This window comes from Coregonus clupeaformis, chromosome 7 (genome assembly GCF_020615455.1).
Source record: "Coregonus clupeaformis isolate EN_2021a chromosome 7, ASM2061545v1, whole genome shotgun sequence".
Classification (NCBI taxonomy): domain Eukaryota; kingdom Metazoa; phylum Chordata; class Actinopteri; order Salmoniformes; family Salmonidae; genus Coregonus; species Coregonus clupeaformis.
The window spans coordinates 27,854,294-27,873,989 of NC_059198.1; the positions used below are offsets into that span (position 1 = coordinate 27,854,294).

Consider the following 19,696-nt stretch of genomic DNA (forward strand, 5'->3'; position numbering starts at 1 on the left):
GAAACTAGTTAACCAACTAGCTAGCTAATCAACTATGATTTTAATATTTAAATTGAAGTAGGCAGTTATTTGGTATTCTGATATTAAAACAGGCTATTGATGAGGCAAGCTAGGTGAACGTCAGCTAGCTAGGAAGCTAACTAATGTTAGCTAGCTAACTATTGTTTAGCAATGTGGTTTAACCAAAGTTGCTGTCTATTATTGGTTAGAAAGATGGTTCTATACTGAATGTATGTGATAGTCATTGCTAAACAATATGAGTAGTGTAGGTAAGGGATGAAGTTAACCTATAGGAGGATAGCTCTCCACGAGGTTGGTTGGGCATGACCTAACGCGACATACTGTTCAATACTGAGCCATGCTTTCTGTCAAGTGGCGTGTATTGGGACAAGGAAATTCCGATGTAAGGGGGTGATGCTGAACTTTAAAATGTATGTCAAACAAACCAATGATAACAAATTGTTAAAAGTAGTCCTTGTACATAGAGTTGTATGGTTTGTTTGATACAGCAGTCTTAAAATGGACTGCTACCCGATTAAGATGTTAAAACATTTAAACTCCAATTGAACTTTCCTGGCATCTTATTTTCCTCTCTCTCTCAATCCAGTTCTCAGGAGACAGGTCAATGTGTGTAGAGAGAACACATTTGATCAGGTGGAGTCAGGCGTCTACTTCATCGCCCTGGACCACTACACCAATGAGGCAGAGGTCCTCAAGTTTGAACCAAATTTCTGCCCTACCAGAGCTGCCCCGGTCAACTGTAAGTGTTGTTATTGTGAAGTGGAAACGTCTAGGAGCAACAAAGGCTCACAAGCACACAGAACGGGACCGCCGAGTGCTGAAGCGTGTATCGCGTAAAAATTGTTTGTCCTCGGTTGCAATACTCACTCCGAGTTCCAAACTGCCTCTGGAAGCAACGTCAGCACAAGAACTGTTCGTCAGGAGCTTCATGAAATGGGTTTCCATGGCTGAGCAGCTGCACACAAGCCTAAGATCACCATGCGCAATGCCAAGCGTCGGCTGGAGTGGTGTAAAGCTCGCCGCCATTGGACTCTGGAGCAGTGGAAACGCGTTTTCTGGACGAATCTGGGTTTGACGGATGCCAGGAGAACGCCAGCTGCCCCAATGCATGGTGCCAACTGTAAAGTTTGGTGGTGGGGGAACAATGGTCTGGGGCTGTTTTTCATGGTTCGGGCTAGGCCCCTTAGTTCCAGTGAAGGAAAATCTTAATGCTACTGCATACAATTACAGTCTAGACGATTCTGTGCTTCTAACGTTTGGGGAAGGCCCTTTCCTGTTTCAGCATGACAGTGCCCCCGTGCACAAAGCGAGGTCCATACAGAAATGGTTTGTCGAGATTGTTGTTGAAGAACTTGACTGGCCTGCACAGAGCCCTGACCTCAACCCCATCAAACACCTTTGGGATGAATTGGAACGCCAACTGCGAGCCAGGCCTAATTGCCCAACACCAGTGCCCGACCTCACTAATGCTCTTGTAGCTGAATGGAAGCAAGTGGAAAGACTTCCCAGAAGAGCGGAGGCTGTTATAGCAGCAAGGGGGGGGGGGGGGACCAACTCCATTAATACCCATGATTTTGGAATGAGATGTTCGACGAGCAGGTGTCCACATACTTTTGGTAATGTTGTGTATGTATCGCTCCACCTTCCTCAAACTCCAGTGCCATACTTTTGTTTACCATTTTACCAATGTCTATGGATTGTACAAGGATTTTAATTTGGGACTTCGACTCCATACTAAATCTAATCAGATCTCCTGTATTGTTCTGCCCTCTATAATTATGCTGATGCCCGACTGTAAAAACCTGGAGATCTTCACTGGTTCTGAGGGAGGTGATGTGGCCACAAACAGTGCCTGGGACACCTTCTAGTGCTACTGCTGTCTGGAGAACAGCCAGAAGGTGGTCAAGACATTTCCCGCAACTTCATCTTTAGTGTGTCAGCTCTGCTGCACCTGAGAGCTAAATTATGGCACCGCACTCCCAACAGTCATGTATGCTTAAACATACTTGTATGCTCATTTATGTGTTTCTGAAAGCAGTTGAAACAATAAAAAAAAATTACATTTACATTTTAGTCATTTAGCAGACGCTCTTATCCAGAGTGACTTACAGTTAGTGAGTGCATACATTTTTCATACTGGCCCCCCGTGGGAATCGAACCCACAACCCTGGCGTTGCAAGCGCCTTTTGTGGGGAAAAACTCATTCTGGCTGCCAAGTTGGTGGGCCTATGCCCTCCACCATTCACTCACTCACTCAGTAACAGCCTGATAGTCAGCAGCAGCAGGTCACAGTGAAATATATATAGTTTTTTAATTAAGAGAAATGCCATGGCCCAAAAACCCAAAGTAGCCCAATTTTTCTGTAAAACTGAAAACATGGCAACACTGTCTGCAGTGCATCACAAACAGAAGGTCCATAATAGCCAATCACAACACTAGACTGGCCAATGGCAGGAATTTGTTAGTTCCTCCATCACTGCAGTAAACCCAAAGGTGCCAAAACTTGAGAGAGAGCAATTTGAGAAATTGAGAGCAAATGACAAGTGACTATTGCTGGTGGACAATTTAATGCGCTCAAAACTTTTTTTTTTACACGTTTGAATCACGTTTCTTTGCTTACAGTTCTATATGTAGTGTTTAATACATTTTTCTTTTTGATCTCTCAAGTTTAATTTGCGCTCTTGACTGGCCTGTGCTCTCGCGGGACCCCTCTGCTCAACCATTTTCTTATCTCTCGACTCACAATGCAGAGGGCTCCGTATAGCTCCGCATTGACATGATTGGTTGACGGTAGGTGGGGGCGGGAGGTCCAGTATAAACACAAACTCACTTCCTTTATAACTTCCTTCACAGCAGCTCTGCTCCGCTTAGCCAAGAAGTATGAAAGCCCTGACGTCTGCGGAGGCTGCATGGCAGTAAATGCTGTACGGCCACTGTACAAATTGACCATGCAGAGCTTTTTACGCACTAATGCCAGATAGCCTAAAATAATGAAAGAAAAACCTTAATGTAGCCTATAGTTATAAATTGCTCAAGAATTATACATTTATGGATATTTTTTAAATGGATTGTTTTCTCTTTATTCAACCTGCCCGCCACCCACCCGCCCTTTATTCACACAATATTCCATGACCCTAGACCATCCTTTCCCCATCGGTCAATGCCCTACTCTATATAGCCTAAATATTGATGTTATGGATTTTGTGGTGGAACTTTCCCCAAAAATTGCTAACCCCCCAATCCTAACCATCATTTGTTTGAACAAATACAACAGCTTGTTTCGATGTCTTTATTTTCACTCAGGCAGGAATGTCAGAACACAATCACTTGTATTTAGAAATACCGACTGCCCATGGCTGCGACAACCACTTTCATGAACTTCTGCCAGGTTGCCTGGATTTCAGGAGTGAAAGAGGCTCCGAACTTGGCGGCAATGACAATTGTGAGGACGTCAGCCAACACCTGTGGACAATAAACAAAGAAGGAAGATGTTAAATAAGACTGCCGTTTTTGTTTTACATTTGGAATTAGACGTATTATTCTGAGTGTTACACGTGAATATCAGTGCCTAAAACATTGCGCAAGACAAAAGGCCTACCCTGAAATTGTCAGGGTCGACGAAGAGTTTGTTGGCATGGGTCTCGCTCAGTGACTTGTATGTGGCCAAGATGTTGCCCATGTTCTTCACAGCTTTATCCAGAGCTCCACACACGACCTTGCCGTGAGCAGCAACTTTGGGGTTGCCCATGATTGCAGCGGGAGTGGATATATCTCCGAAAGAGCCGAAATAACGCTGAGTCCAGGGGTAGACGATCAGAACTCTGTCATTGCAAGAACACAGACATATGTGAATTATTATCAAATGCTATTGAAATACCTAATTAATACTCTAACATGCTCAATTCAAACTTAAAAATAGGCCAATCAACTATTATCAATATGAATAGTAGTGATAAGATAATAGAACACGTATAATAGTGTTATAATTACGCATAATCATCTTCACTATAAGATACATTTTACTATGTATTTGAATGAAGCTGAAGCCATGGCCTACCTTCCCAGAGCCAGTGGTCCGAGTTCATTGATATCTACTTTGCCCCACACAGCACTGATGGTGCTCTTCTCGGCGTCTGTCCAGTCAACCATGTCAGTGTTTGTTCTCCGGTTTTGCAACAAGATAAAACAAATTAATGTATTGTGTAGGGAGACACTTTGTATGCAACTTATATTTATGAGTGCTCTCCGCCCACTGGAGGCGGCACATGTGATTGGCTCTGGCAAAGATCAGTATTGGCCAAGTGTTTAATAAGCGCTTCAGCTCTTGAACAAAATCCAATCAATCATGTATCTGTTAAAAACGACAGTAAATTATAATGTATTAGTTGTTACAGAATCAATTATGAAGGTTAGATCCTGAAATCATATGTAAATATCTAGATTACCAACGTTTCAAAATTCGTGTGATCACAAGCTAAACAGTTTTCTTGATCCAGCTGATGCAAGAATAAAAGCAAGATTATGGCAAAACTATTCAAAATGTCTTCATTGCCGTGTACAAGGCTATTCAAAAAAATAAAAAAATGTAAGGGATGCAGTCACTTTATTTAATTTTTTAATGAATTTGGTTTACAATTTGGCACCGTTTCTTATCTACTAGAATATTATGCCTTTCTTTTTTATCGGGGTATTCAGACCGGTCCCGCCCATTTTAAGTAATTGATTTCAAGACATTAAATATGATAAGCAGGAATGTCCTGTATTATTTGCAGATAGGTGTGTACCCATGTCCTCGCATGACCTCTGACCTTTTTTCCGATCATCATTCGAAGTCCAATCAACCTTTTAATTGGGGATCATATCAAACTTTAATTGAACAAATGTCAAGTATGTCACCTTGAATAAATATTTTCCAATTGACTGCAGGTCTTTGAAGGTGGAATTAATTTCTAGGTGAATCGTAATGTTAAATAGCAAATTAACTATCAATGAAATATTTTCCTATTTTGGCAAAAGTAGCTGCAACTTCAGAATTAGCCTATTGGAAATATATGATCGATTATACAGAAATATTTCGTTCTATGCAACGAAATAAATAATAATAATTATTATGATGTATTATTATTATCTTTATCAATCAAACAAATTGTAAAATTGTTGACATCTCTGGTACAATTTATTTCCATACATTGTTTCACAGTACTGTCATAGGACGAAAACATAAGCTAAAACGTTAATGATGTATATTACTACAAACATAGCCCTCTGACATCTTATGGAAGAGCCTAATATAGAACTTCTAACTTAAAATTTGATAAAGGCCAAGATAACGTTGGATTTTTACCAAGATGGTTGCAGTGGAGGGGGAGTGTACCCTAGTAGCTGGGCGTGTCTGCCGCTCTACGGTAATATAAAGGCACCTAGTTGTATTGGCAGTCATCTTCTTAAGTTCATTTGTTGTAGATTTAATACAGGTAAATCAAAAAGGAGCAAAATGAGTCTGACAGCCAAGGACAAAACTCTGGTCAAGGCCTTCTGGGGCAAGGTTAGTGGAAAGGCAGATGTCGTCGGCGCTGAGGCTTTGGGAAGGTAAGCCTTCTTCAAAAAAGAATTATGAGAATGGTTGTGTTTAAACTATTGACAGCGGTATATTGCCTGCCCTGACCAAGCATTTTAACATACAATAAGTCAACTAATTTGATTATGTTGTAGACAGACGACGTGAGGAGTAAGATACGCGTAATGCTTAAAAGTTAATGCATCTAAATACGCCTAAAATGGTATACAAACTATTTTGCAGGATGCTAACCGCCTACCCCCAGACTAAGACCTACTTCTCCCACTGGGCAGACCTGAGCCCCGGCTCTGCCCCAGTCAAGAAGCATGGAAGCACCATCATGGGTGCAATTGGTAATGCTGTTGGAATGATCGACGACCTCGTCGGTGGACTGAGTGCTCTCAGCGATTTGCACGCATTCAAGATGCGCGTTGACCCTGGCAATTTCAAGGTTTGCACCCAGATAACTTATTATCTTTATATTGATCACACTCGACTTCAACTCTAAGTCTGTTGCTGCCTTAATCCGTCAATATTAACTTTTAAAATCTACCTTTCAGATTCTGTCCCACAACATACTTGTGACCCTGGCTGTTCACTTCCCTGCGGATTTCACTCCCGAAGTGCACATTGCTGTGGATAAATTCCTTGCAGCCTTGTCCGCTGCCCTGGCTGACAAATACAGATAAGACCATCATGAAAGTCCAAAATTGGAGTTCAGTTCCTGGTCTGTTGTTATCACAATAAAATAAACGGGCAATTAATTAAGTTATGTTCTGTGTTTGTGTCCTTATTCCACCACATTTCACCATCAATGTCATATTTGAATGTCAGCACTACAACAGGCTAAATACATTAGATTCCCACATTATAAAAAATTGAATGACAAAGGAACGAATGCCTTATAAAAATAGAGTGCTTTAGGCCCACCATGCTCTAGCACAGTATGTTGTTTCCCATAACTGTGGATAGCCTATCTAATACGTGTAACATTTATTTTGATGAATGTGGAGTAGTTGCTGAATGGGCTATACTACTAGAGACAGTATAGGCACAATAAAAACTTGGAGATGGATACTATTTATTTCACATGAATTTTAAATATTTAAATTAGGATACTTTTGAGTATCCTAATTTGGGTTGTTTTTAACCGAGCATTTTTTAGAGCGTGCCTTGACTTTCTTTCAAACCACTTTGAGCCTCACTGGCAACTCTGATTACGTCAAGCTCATGGTAAGATATCTCCTTTCTGACACCAACGCAGCAAATTTGGAGTATTAGAGGGCCACAAAGCTTTGCAGACTTACACTATGAACTGTGCCAATTGTCTGGTCTATTGGTACTGTTTATAGCGTATTAACTAAGGGTCACTGGTTGCTTAATAGCCTAACTAATTTTAGTTTACAAATGTATTTTCTGTTTTTCGATTAACTAAATACAATTTGAGTAATTAAATGTATTTTTGACACTGGCATTTTGTAGTTTATCTTTGATACATGGTATTTAGGGTATTTTTTATTCAAATACAACAGGTGTAGACCTTACAGTGAAATGCTTACTTACAAGCTCTTAACCAACAATGCAGTTTTAAGAAAGAATACTTAAAAAAATAAGAAATAAAAGTAACAAATAATTAAAGCGCAGCAGTAAAATAACAATAGCGAGGCTATATACACTCTAAAAATTAGGGGTTCAACAAGGGTTCTTTTAAGATCCTCAAAGTTCTTAGAAGAACTTTAAGGTTCTTGGCACTGAAAATTGCCCCCAAAAGGTTATTCCAAGAACCCCATGGGAGGTGGGGTTCATCGAGGAACCTCATTAGTTGGTGGGGGTTCTTGCAGGAACCTAACTGCCCAACTGAAATATTTGGATTTGAAGGACAGCAGGTTCAGGCAGGTAACGAAACATTTTAAGATCTCCTAAATTTTAGGTAAGGGTTGTCCCTTGTATGATGTAAATTGATATTGTTTTATGATGATACCATCTATCTTTTCATATTTGTGCAAATCTTTCCAAAACAGAAAATGGACCCAATTCAATGGATATCAATCAACAAAGCGATGAGAATATGTATGCTATAAGAATATGTTGAAGGCTAGCTGTATTGGGTGCAGATTAATGAACTGCTCACTTTTGTGTCTGTGCAGGAAGCACCAGTGATTCGGCTAATAAAAAAGTGGTCAGATGACGCAGATGCTAAGCTACAGGACTGTTTTGCTAGCACAGACTGGAACATGTTCCGGGATTCTTCAGACAGCATTGAGGAGTACACCACATCAGTCACTGGCTTCATCAATAAGTGCATCGATGATGTCGTCCCCACAGTGACCGTACGTACATACCCCAACCAGAAGCCATGGATTACAGGAAACATCCGCACTGAGCTAAAGGGTAGAGCTGCCGCTTTCAAGGAACGGGACTCTAACCCGGACGCTTATAAGAAATCCCGCTATGACCTCCGACGAACCATCAAACAGGCAAAGAGTCAATACAGGTCTAAGATTGAATCATACTACACTGGCTCTGACGCTCGTCGGATGTGGCAGGGCTTGAAAACTATTACAGACTACAAAGGGAAGCACAGCCGCGAGCTGCCCAGTGACACAAGCCTACCAGACGAGCTAAACCACTTCTATGCTCGCTTCGAGGCAAGCAACACTGAAGCATGCATGAGAGCACCAGCTGTTCCGGACGACTATGTGATCACGCTCTCCGTAGCCGATGTGAGTAAGACTTTTAAGCAGGTCAACATTCACAAGGCCGCAGGGCCAGACGGATTACCAGGACGTGTACTCCGAGCATGTGCTGACCAACTGGCAAGTGTCTTCACTGACATTTTCAACATGTCCCTGACTGAGTCTGTAATACCAACATGTTTCAAGCAGACCACCATAGTCCCCGTGCCCAAGAACTCTAAGATAACCTGCCTAAATGACTACCGACCCGTGGCACTGACGTCTGTAGCCATGAAGTGCTTTGAAAGACTGGTCATGGCTCACATCAACAGCATAATCCCAGAAACCCTAGACCCACTCCAATTTGCATACCGCCCCAACAGATCCACAGATGATGCAATCTCTATCGCACTCCACACTGCCCTTTCCCACCTGGACAAGAGGAACACCTACGTGAGAATGCTATTCATTGACTACAGCTCAGCATTCAACACCATAGTGCCCTCAAAGCTCATCACTAAGCTAAGGATCCTGGGACTAAACACCTCCCTCTGCAACTGGATCCTGGACTTCCTGACGGGCCGCCCCAGGTGGTAAGGGTAGGTAACAACACATCTGCCACACTGATCCTCAACACGGGGGCCCCTCAGGGGTGCGTGCTCAGTCCCCTCCTGTACTCTCTGTTCACCCATGACTGCATGGCCAGGCACGACTCCAACACCATCATTAAGTTTGCCGACGACACAACAGTGGTAGGCCTGATCACCGACAACGATGAGACAGCCTATAGGGAGGAGGTCAGAGATCTGGCCGTGTGGTGCCAGGACAACAACCTCTCCCTCAACGTGACCAAGACAAAGGAGATGATTGTGGACTACAGGAAAAAAAAGAGGACTGAGCACGCCCCCATTCTCATCGACGGGGCTGTAGTGGAACAGGTTGAGAGCTTCAAGTTCCTTGGTGTCCACATCACCAACGAACTATCATGGTCCAAACACACCAAGACAGTCGTGAAGAGGGCACGACAAAGCCTATTCCCCCTCAGGAGACTAAAAAGATTTGGCATGGGTCCTCAGATCCTCAAAAAATTCTACAGCTGCACCATCGAGAGCATCCTGACTGGTTGCATCACCGCCTGGTATGGCAACTGCTTGGCCTCTGACCGCAAGGCACTACAGAGGGTAGTGCGTACGGCCCAGTACATCACAGGGGCAAAGCTCCCTGCCATCCAGGACCTCTATACCAGGCGGTGTCAGAGGAAGGCCCTCAAAATTGTCAAAGACTCCAGTCACCCTAGTCATAGACTGTTCTCTCTGCTACCGCACGGCAAGCGGTACCGGAGTGCCAAGTCTAGGTCCAAAAGACTTCTCAACAGCTTCTACCCCCAAGCCATAAGACTCCTGAACAGCTAATCATGGCTACCCGGACTATTTGCACTGCCCCCCCACCCCATACTTTTTACGCTGCTGCTACTCTGTTAAGTATTTATGCATAGTCACTTTAACTCTACCCACATGTACATATTACCTCAACTACCTCAACTAGCCGGTGCCCCCGCACATTGACTATGCAACGGTACCCCCCTGTATATATAGCCTCCCTACTGTCACTTTATTCTATTGTATATATAGCCTCCCTACTGTCACTTTATTTTTACTTCTGCTCTTTTTTTCTCAACACTTTTTTGTTGTTGTTTTATTCTTACTTTTTTGTTTAAAATAAATGCACTGTTGGTTAAGGGCTGTAAGTAAGCATTTCACTGTAATGTCTGCACCTGTTGTATTCGGCGCATGTGACCAATAACATTTGATTTGATTTGATGTCAATTGATATTAGTATGTTATGCAGATCACATGTACCATCCTCCTCCCTTACCTCTTCAATGAAAATCCCATAGGCCTCTACATAATGGACAAGGTATGTGTATGAAAACCATTATCAAAACGGTTTTTTTTTCATTCACATTTACCACAAAATCCAAGGTATGAATACTGTTGTGTGCATGTTTTGTTAAACATCTGTATAATTAAAATTTTTTGGATTCACAGACTTCACCCTCCCTACACCTCTGATTAATATAACAGGAAAGCTGTTCGATCACCATGCACTGCAAAATCATTATTGGCTATGTATACGGAGAACATCAATACATTAACATCAACATGCCAGAGGATATACCCATTGGACTTGGGGCTCTGTTGGGAGTTTACCTCATGTTTGGATTATTTTATTCTGCTTTCCCACTAAAATCATAATGAACACTGACAACTAAAATATTGTGTTATTGTTGTTATTGTTATGCGTATTATTATTAATAATAATAATAATAATAATAGGGGAGGGGGGGTAGTTCAAACATTTACCCCAAAAAGTTCTTCAAATGGTTATTTGAGGATCCATTGAAAGGGGTTCTTCGAATAACTTATAGGGGTTCCCCCACAGTTTCAATTTGAAGAACCCCTAAAGGATCCTCCTGGAGTCTGGGTAGCCATTTGATTAGATGTTCAGGAGTCTTATGGCTTGGGGGTAGAAGCTATTTAGAAGCCTCTTGGACCTAGACTTGGCACTCCGGTACCGCTTGCCGTGCAGTAGCAGAGAGAATAGTCTATGACTAGGGTGGCTGGAATCTTTGCCAATTTTTAGGGCCTTCCTCTGACACCGCCTGGTATAGAGGTCCTGGATGGCAGGAAGCTTGGCCCCAGTGATGTACTGGGCCGTATGCACTACCCTCTGTAGTGCCTTGCGGTCGGAGGCCGAGCAGTTGCCATACCAGGCAGTGATGCAACCAGTCAGGACGCTCTCGATGGTGCAGCTGTAGAACCTTTTGAGGATCTGAGGACCCATGCCAAATCTTTTCAGTCTCCTTAGGGGGAATAGGTTTTGTCGTGCCCTCTTTACGACTGTCTTGGTGTGCTTGGACCATGTTGGTTTGTTGGTGATGTGGACACCAAGGAACTTGAAGCTCTCAACCTGCTACACTTCAGCCCCGTCGATGAGAATCACTGTTCTGAAGTCCAGAAGCTCTTATCGGTCATAAGAGACGGTAGCAGCAACATTATGTACAAAATAAGTTACAAACAATGCGAAAAAACAAACAAAATAGCGCAGTTGGTTAAGAGCCCATAAAACAGAAGCCATCCCCTCCAGCGCCATTGTAATATACATTTTATTAAAGTATCTTTGCCCATCTCTGCAGATATATGTCTGTAAGTTAAAAGGTTTTATTATTTCCTACAAATGTGTATTGTTTTCACTTTATGTGAAGTGAAATTTGGTGAGATGTAGGCTTGTACATTTAGATTTACATTTAAGTCATTTAGCAGACGCTCTTATCCAGAGCGACTTACAAATCGGTGCATTCAATTTAGGATAGCCAGTGGGACAACCACCCCCTTTTTTATAGGGGGGGTAGAAGGATTACTGTTATACTATCCCAGGTATTCCTTAAAGAGGTAGGGTTTCAAGTGTCTCCGGAAGGTGGTCAGTGACTCCGCTGTCCTGGCGTCGTGGGGGAGCTTGTTCCACCATTGGGGTGCCAGAACAGCGAATAGCTTTGACTGGGCTGAGCGGGAACTGTGCTTCCGTAGAGGTAGGGGGGCTAGCAGGCCAGAGGTGGATGAACGTAGTGCCCTTGTTTGGGTGTAGGATCAGAGCCTTAAGGTAAGGAGGTGCCGTTCCCCTCACAGCTCCGTAGGCAAGCACCATGGTTTTGAAGTAGATGCGAGCTTCAACTGGAAGCCAGTGGAGTGTGCGGAGGAGCGGGGTGACATGAGAGAACATGGGAAGGTTGAACACCAGACGGGCTGCAGCGTTCTGGATAAGTTGTAGGGGTTTAATGGCACAGGCAGCTCAGCCAACAGCGAGTTGCAGTAATCCAGACGGGAGATGACAAGTGCCTGGATTAGGACCTGTGCCGCTTTCTGTGTCAGGTAGGGTCGTACTCTGCAAATGTTGTAGAGCATGAACCTGCAGGATCGGGTCACCGCTTTGATGTTAGCAGAGAACGACAGGGTGTTGTCCAGGGTCACGCCAAGGTTCTTTCCACTCTGGGAGGAGGACACAATGGAGTTGTCAACCGTGATGGCGAGATCATGGAGCGGGCAGTCCTTCCCCGGGAGGAAGAGCAGCTCCGTCTTGCCGAGGTTCAGTTTGAGGTGGTAATCCGACATCCACACTGATATGTCTACCAGACATGCAGAGATGCGATTCACCACCTGGTTATCAGAAGGGGGAAAGGAGAAAATTAGTACTAGTGGGATGGTCTCTCGGGCTTTTCTTGTGCGGCTTGTTCCTGATTGGTTTTACGCACAGGCTTGGTTTTACGCGCAGATTTATGCACGCATGCATAACTTGAGAGACAAAAGATTACCCATGAGAGTTTCAATCCATATGCAGTTTTGCACAGGTTTGATGGGATTACCTGAATTTATGCAATAAATCTTTTTTTATTTTAAAAACGTTTTACCCCTTTATTCTCCCCAATTCCGTGATATCCAGCTGGTAGTTACAGTCTTGTCCCATCGCTGCAACTCCAGTACGGACTCGAGAGAGGCGAAGGTCGAGAGCCATGCGTCCCCAGAAACATCGAACCATGATCTGTAGTGACGCCTCTAGCACTGCGATGCAGTGCCTTAGACCGCTGCGCCACTACGGAGGCAGCAATAATTCTTGCAGCACTATTTTGTATTTTACTCACCGTCACCGGATTTGTTTGAATAAAGCCATGCATCAGTTGCCCTCATTTTGCAAGATGGCGTGATCTGTCACATTGCTGTGGATAACTCCGGTGACGTGAGGGCAACGCTCCCAAATCATATTTTAAATGGATTGTTAGGCTACTCAATGTGTTTCAAATAATTTTACATGATTGGGGTATGACATTTAAAATGTTGCTAAAAAGATTGACTTAAATGGGTTTTTAGGTCCAACATTTTTTAAAGCATTTGTTGACAGTGGATTGCAGTCATTCTAAGGAAATACATATTTACATATCTAAAACAAAGAAAATAAATATCTAAATATACTGTAGCAAACAATAAGCAAACATTATGTGATGGTCGGCAGGTAGCCTAGGGGTTAAGAGTGTTGGCCCAGTAACCGAAAGGTCATGTGTGCCCTTGAGCAAGGCACTTAACTTTAATTGCTCCTGTACGTCGCTCTGGATAAGAGCGTCTGCTAAATGTAAAAAATGTGATCATCTGTCCACGCTTTAGGAAATAATTTATTTTTCAAATTTGAAGATGTGTAGGCTAGGCCTATACATGTGCATCGCTTATTCGAACCCAATGAAGGCCTAACTAGAAACCAATTGCCATCAGTAAAATTACAGGAGAGAGTTTTCCATCAAAAAACAACACTTCAAAAACATAAATGCTTTTAAAACGATTTTATTATTTCAATATGTGTAGCTATGGCACAGCTTCCAGCCTAACAGACTGGAGTTGGAGTGTCATCTCTCTTCCATATTGATGCTGTCGAGTGATGCTCTAGTGGTACTGTCTGCCGAGAGCGGACACAACGACAGCCAGGAACTTCTGGAAGGCTTCCTGAGTATCAGCACTGAAACCGGCGGGACCGAGCTTGGCGGCCACGCACACGGTGATGCAGTCGGCGAGGAGCTGTGGAGAGGGGACCATACAAGAACCACATGGAGAATGAAATATTGGAATAAGCTTTACATCGGCTCATAACGCTATTTAATGAAAAAATACTATTTATTTTTGTATTTTGTTTTAGTTTGCTAAAGTTTAATACTCACCCTGAAGTTGTCGGGATCCACGTGCAGTTTCTCCGAGTGCATCACACTCAGTGCAGTATAGGTGTTTTTGATGTTATCCAGGTTCTGCACAGCTCTGTCCAGTCCGTGCATCACGGTCTTACCGTGCTTGGCCACCGCGGGGTTACCCATGATGGCAGCGGGTGTGGACAGGTTACCGAAGGTGCTGAAGTGCCTCTGAGTCCATGGAGACACGATCAGAAGTCTAAAAAGAAATAAAACAGGCTGTAATTACAATTTACATTTACATTTACATGTACATTTACATTTACATTTCTCCCGAGTGGCGCAGTGGTATAAGGCACTGCATCGCAGGGCTAGCTGTGACACTAGAGATCCTGGTTCGAATACAGGCTCTGTCGTAGCCGGCCGCGACCGGGAGACCCATGGGGCGGCGCACAATTCGTCCAGGGTAGGGGAGGGAATGGCCGGCAGGGATGTAGCTCAGTTGGTAGAGCATGGCGTTTGCAACGCCAGGGTTGTGGGTTCGTTTCCCATGGGGGGGGTATAAAAAAATAATGTATGCACTCACTAACTGTAAGCAGACGCTCTTATCCAGAGCGACTTACCCAATTAGGGTTTAGTGCCTTGCTCAAGGGCACATCGTCAGATTTTTCACCTAGTCAGCTCGGGATTAGAACCAGCGACCTTTCGGTTACTGGCACAACGCTCTTAACCACTTAGCTACCTGCCGCCCAATCGCACCAAAGGTGAACACCGCGATTTCCTACTACGCAATTAGTTCTAAATAGCCTAGGTAGTGTTATTATTTAATGATATCCACATAAATATTACAAGAATGTACCTGGCCAGGGCCTGGGGTCCGATCTCATCCACGCTGATCTTTCCCCACAGGCCTACGATGGCACTGCGCTCAGCATCTGTCCAGTCGACCATATTGACGTTGTTTGTTGATTTCCGTTGGTACTTACAAAATGTTCCAAGTGATCCCTAAGCTTTTTGTCTCCTGGGACGTCCAATTTATTGATGTTCAGCATCTCCGCCCTGAACAGAACACAGAAAATGATTGGATGAATGTCTTGAGGGGGCAAGGTCCTCCGGTGAGGCACAAATCGGCATTGTGCCAACTTCATCCCACCTTTAAAGAATTTGCTTGGTCATTTTGGCGTTGCCAAATTAAAATGATTACGGATGGAATAAACAAGTCATGATTAGCCTTTATTAAACACATTGAGAGTTTGGGACTATAAGATTCTATCGGCATTTTTGTCAAAAGTTATTGAGTTATTGACGTAGCCTTGTTCTGTTCAATGTTCTCTACATACTGTATATAGTACTTAATACCCCAATTCATATAGTTAAGTTCAAAAGAATACAAGATAATAAATTGGTGACACCATTCAAACCAATGAGGGTTCGGAACTTTAATGCCAATTATCTCAGGATAGAACCTTATTTAGCCCTAAATTCTCTTTTAAGTTATTGTTGTAATATTCACATTGAATTGCAATATTATCTTTATAAAATGCTAATTATTGATGTAAGTGTTTATTTAGGGTCTCATTTAAAAAATAAAAATAAAAAATAAATTGGGAGTAAACTATTAAAGAAAGAGCATGACTCAAAATGTGTTTTATCTTCATATTCAGACGGCCCCACCCATTTGATATTGCATATTTCTGGTCTTTTTGAATGATTCATCGAAATGTCAGTTGGGGAAAAGTCGTTTTTATAGGCCTTCATCAGGGGAATTACATGATAAGTTCTAACTGGACACTATTCAATTAGGATATTAGAATATTTAATTAAATGAAACTACAGCTTTTTGTTTAATTCCTCTGAAATACAATGCACGTAGCCTATATATTGTTACAACGTTTTGTGATAGGCCCAGGCTACGCTTTGCAACCAGAACAAAACCTTTCCGATTATCAGGCCTATAATTTGTCTCAGTATTTATGTGTTAACTGTGAATATTAACTATATTGGCCAAATTGGACACTTCTTGGTTTGATTGCTAGTTGCCAATCCGATCATGTTGCAAATATTTGTCAGTGTTGGGGAAACTACTCTGAAAATATCGTTTACCAAGCTAGCAATTACTTCACACTGGAAGAAATTAAGCTACATAAAGCTACCCTTAAGAAAAATAGAAAGTTACTTTGGCAAAGTAGCTCACTCTCCAAACTACTTCGTGAAAAATTATCATATGTAAATCTGAAATGCCATTGAGTAAAAATTGCAAGTCAGATCACTTTGGGGTAATATGTTGACAGTGTGTATTTTAGCCTATTAACACAAAAACGATGTTTCAAGTCAGAATTAGGAAGGTATAATGCCAAAAAAAGGAAATGATTGCCTACTTCATCCATATTTTATTTTATTTGGCAAAAAAAGCAGTGTGTAGTTCCAGTAGTTAGCTGCTACATGACAAAAAAAAAAGTAGTTAACTACTAAAAACCCTAACTAGATTTCAATTTAGTTCAACTACCACCAAGCTACTGCAAAATATAGTTTAATTACTAGTTGAACTACATGCAGTCCACGACTCCCCAACACTGCCTTTTGTACAGAATCACATAGCCTATACTCACCAGTGAGTGCTGCAATATTGGACCTTACGACTAAACCTTAATTGTAAAGAAAATATTGAGGTATTAAGTGTTTCAGAAACACTTTGTTATTCAATCTATATGAAATAAATACATGCAATGTTATGACAGCATTTTTACAAACGAAATTATTATGTGCAAATGTCATATTTTGGGCATTATACGAATTGGCTCAGTTCCATAACGTATAAAAAACATGAATCATGTCTTGGAAAAATGCCCAATCAGAGGAGGAGCGGAGATTATATCGGGGTGTGCCTTCTCTCATGCCTCAATAAAAACAGCCTCTGAGAAGTATACCCTCACACGCTTCTTTTCTTAGCATCCTCATTTAAGTGGATAAACGGACAAGACAGCTATGAGTCTCTCAGCCAAGGACAAAGCCAACGTGAAGGCCATCTGGGGCAAGATCCTCCCTAAATCCGATGAGATTGGAGAACAGGCTCTTTCCAGGTAATTACATAACGATGTATGATAAATTATATAAGGACATGTTTATTCAAATTATTAACACATAACTCCTCAGTCAATTCTATGGAAGCTATGAACGCGTAGCCTATCTCAGCAAAAATATGGACGGGATCCCCGACCGTGTGAATTATTATTTAAGATGAATTTTGGCTCACCTGATTTCTAATGTCCACGACAGGATGCTCGTCGTCTACCCCCAGACCAAGGCTTACTTCTCCCACTGGGCTTCCGTGGCCCCCGGTTCCGCTCCAGTGAAGAAGCACGGCATCACCATCATGAATCAGATCGATGAATGTGTTAACAACATGGACAATCTCTTTGGTTTCTTGTCCAAGCTCAGTGAACTGCACGCCACCAAGCTGAGGGTGGACCCCACCAACTTCAAGGTAAGAGAATAAGACTGGAAAGAACACACACAAAAAATCGGAGTTTTTACCTGTGTGAAGGTGAAATAATCTATTCCCTTTTCATTTGCAGATCCTGGCTCACAACCTGATTGTGGTCGTTGCCGCCTACTTCCCCGCCGAATTCACCCCCGAGATCCATTTGTCCGCGGACAAGTTCCTGCAGCAACTGGCTCTGGCCCTGGCCGAGAAGTACCGCTAAACGGGAGTTCAGCTGTTAAACTGTCATCCGAGCTACAAGCTCTCAGTCTCACGTCAGAATTAGACGTTCATCCATGTTTCTCAAATGTAATGTCCTTCTGTAATTGACACTGACAATAAACCTAATTGAAACTCATACCGAGGTGTTTGTTTGTCATTTTCGTTGTCTCACATTCAGAGGGGTCATACCCATAGGGGGCCCCTCAGATTTGTCCTCTTAAAAAAATAAATAATGATAAGAATAATAATATTTTTTTCTCTGTAATACTACTAGCCACTTAGCAATTGTATGAAGTTGGCTTTAGCTAGCTCAGACGGGTTCCCAATCTCCCAAACTCATTATCTACCAATAAGTCATTTCAGGCTATCAATCAAGTTAGAGAAGCATGCTTGTCTAACTATCTTAGCTGGCATGCCTGCTGGCAAGGTTGGTAGACTTTAGAAAAGCAAGCAATAACTACATGTACTGAATAAGAATAACATTCCTTTCAATCTTTTACCCAGATTTTAGCAGAGATGCAGAGAATAATATTTCATTTCTTTAAAAAAGAACAGGAGGATACAGACAGCTCAAGATGTATGTTTAGATATGCAGAAAAATTGACATATGTTTTGCATAGAATTAAGCAGGAAACATCTGTTTCAGGTGTTTGAAAAATGCAAAATCCTCAAATTTAGGGACCACCCCCCAGCCATCCTCACTTACTTTGTGCCCCCTCAGATATTTGGCGGGCATGAAGCCCCTGCTCACATTGTTTTGTGATTTACAGTGCATTTGGAAGGTATACAGACCCCTTGACTTTTTCCACATTTTGTTATGTTACAGTCTTATTTTAAAATGGATTAAATTAAATTGTCTTTTCCCCCCTCATCAATCTACATACAATACCCCATAATGACAAAGCAAAAACAGGTTTTTAGAAATGTTTGCAAATTTATTTTAAAACCCCCCCGGAAATATCACATTTACATAAATATTCAGTAATTTGCTGAAGCACCTTAGGCAGCGATTAAAGCCTAAATACTTCTTGAGTATGACGCTACAAGCTAGGTACACCTGTATTTAGGGAGTTTCTCCCATTCTTCTCTGTATATCCTCTCAAGCTCTGTCAGGTTGGATAGGCCACTTTTCAGGTCTCTCCAGAGATGTTCGATCGGGTTCAACTCCGAGCTCTGGCTGGGCCACTCAAGGACATTCAGAGACTTGTCCCGAAGCCACTCCTGCGTTGTCTTGGCTGTGTGCTTAGGGTCGTTGTCCTGTTGGAAGGTGAACCTTCGTCCCCAGTCTGAGGTCCTGTGCGCTCTGGAGCAGGTTTTCATCAAGGATCTCTCTGTACTTTGCTCCGTTCATCTTTCCCTCGATCCTGACTAGTCTCCCAGTCCCTGCCGCTGAAAAACATCCCCACAGCATGATGCTACCACCACCATGCTTCACCGTAGGGATGGTGCCAGGTTTCCTTCAGACGTGACGCTTTGCATTCAGGCCAAAGAGTTCAATCTTGGTTTCATCAGACCAGAGAATCTTGTTTCTCATGGTCTGAGAGTCCTTTAGGTGCCTTTTTGCAACTCCAAGCTGGCTGTCATGTGCCTTTTGTTGAGGAGTGGCTTCCGTCTGGCCACTCTACCATAAAGACATCATTGGTGGAGTGCTGCAGAGATGGTTGTCCTTCTGGAAGGTTCTCCCATCTCCACAGAGGAACTCTGGAGCTCTGTCAGAGTGACGATCAGGTTCTTGGTCACCTCCCTGACCAAGGCCTGTCACCCCCGATTGCTCAGTTTGGCCGGGCGGCCAGCTCTAGGAAGAGTCTTGCTGGTTCCAAACTTCTTCCATTTAAGAATGATGGAGGCCACTGTGTTCTTGGGGACCTTCAATGCTGCAGAAATGTTTTGGTACCCTTCCCAAGATCTGTGCCTCGACACAATGCTGTCTCTGAGCTCTACGGACAATTCCTTCGACCTCATGGCTTGGTTTTTGCTCTGACATGCACTGTCAACTGTGGGATCTTATATAGACAGGT

At 42.7% G+C, this 19,696-nt stretch overlaps 4 protein-coding genes across 4 annotated transcripts; 2 read left to right on the forward strand and 2 right to left on the reverse strand.

Moving 5' to 3' along the window:
* Nucleotides 1-3,296: 3,296 nt before the first annotated feature.
* On the reverse strand, nucleotides 3,297-4,220 carry LOC121569097 (hemoglobin subunit beta-1). The gene is made up of 3 exons (XM_041879732.2): nucleotides 4,079-4,220; nucleotides 3,620-3,842; nucleotides 3,297-3,483 (listed from the first exon to the last, which is right to left on the reverse strand). Exons 1-3 carry the CDS (start codon nucleotides 4,168-4,170, stop codon nucleotides 3,355-3,357), a joined length of 444 nt encoding a protein of 147 aa, XP_041735666.1. The 5' UTR covers nucleotides 4,171-4,220; the 3' UTR covers nucleotides 3,297-3,354.
* A 1,230-nt stretch (nucleotides 4,221-5,450) lies between these two features.
* LOC121569100 (hemoglobin subunit alpha) lies at nucleotides 5,451-6,350 on the forward strand. The gene is made up of 3 exons (XM_041879736.2): nucleotides 5,451-5,610; nucleotides 5,822-6,029; nucleotides 6,139-6,350. The coding sequence occupies exons 1-3, from the start codon at nucleotides 5,516-5,518 to the stop codon at nucleotides 6,265-6,267; spliced, it is 432 nt and encodes a 143-aa protein (XP_041735670.1). The 5' UTR covers nucleotides 5,451-5,515; the 3' UTR covers nucleotides 6,268-6,350.
* A 7,274-nt stretch (nucleotides 6,351-13,624) lies between these two features.
* LOC121569095 (hemoglobin subunit beta-4) lies at nucleotides 13,625-14,995 on the reverse strand. The gene is made up of 3 exons (XM_041879730.1): nucleotides 14,835-14,995; nucleotides 14,012-14,234; nucleotides 13,625-13,871 (listed from the first exon to the last, which is right to left on the reverse strand). The coding sequence occupies exons 1-3, from the start codon at nucleotides 14,924-14,926 to the stop codon at nucleotides 13,740-13,742; spliced, it is 447 nt and encodes a 148-aa protein (XP_041735664.1). The 5' UTR covers nucleotides 14,927-14,995; the 3' UTR covers nucleotides 13,625-13,739.
* Nucleotides 14,996-16,884: 1,889 nt separating this feature from the next.
* LOC121569098 (hemoglobin subunit alpha-4) lies at nucleotides 16,885-17,814 on the forward strand. The gene is made up of 3 exons (XM_041879734.2): nucleotides 16,885-17,055; nucleotides 17,252-17,459; nucleotides 17,551-17,814. Exons 1-3 carry the CDS (start codon nucleotides 16,961-16,963, stop codon nucleotides 17,677-17,679), a joined length of 432 nt encoding a protein of 143 aa, XP_041735668.1. The 5' UTR covers nucleotides 16,885-16,960; the 3' UTR covers nucleotides 17,680-17,814.
* The last annotated feature ends 1,882 nt before the right edge of the window (nucleotides 17,815-19,696 follow it).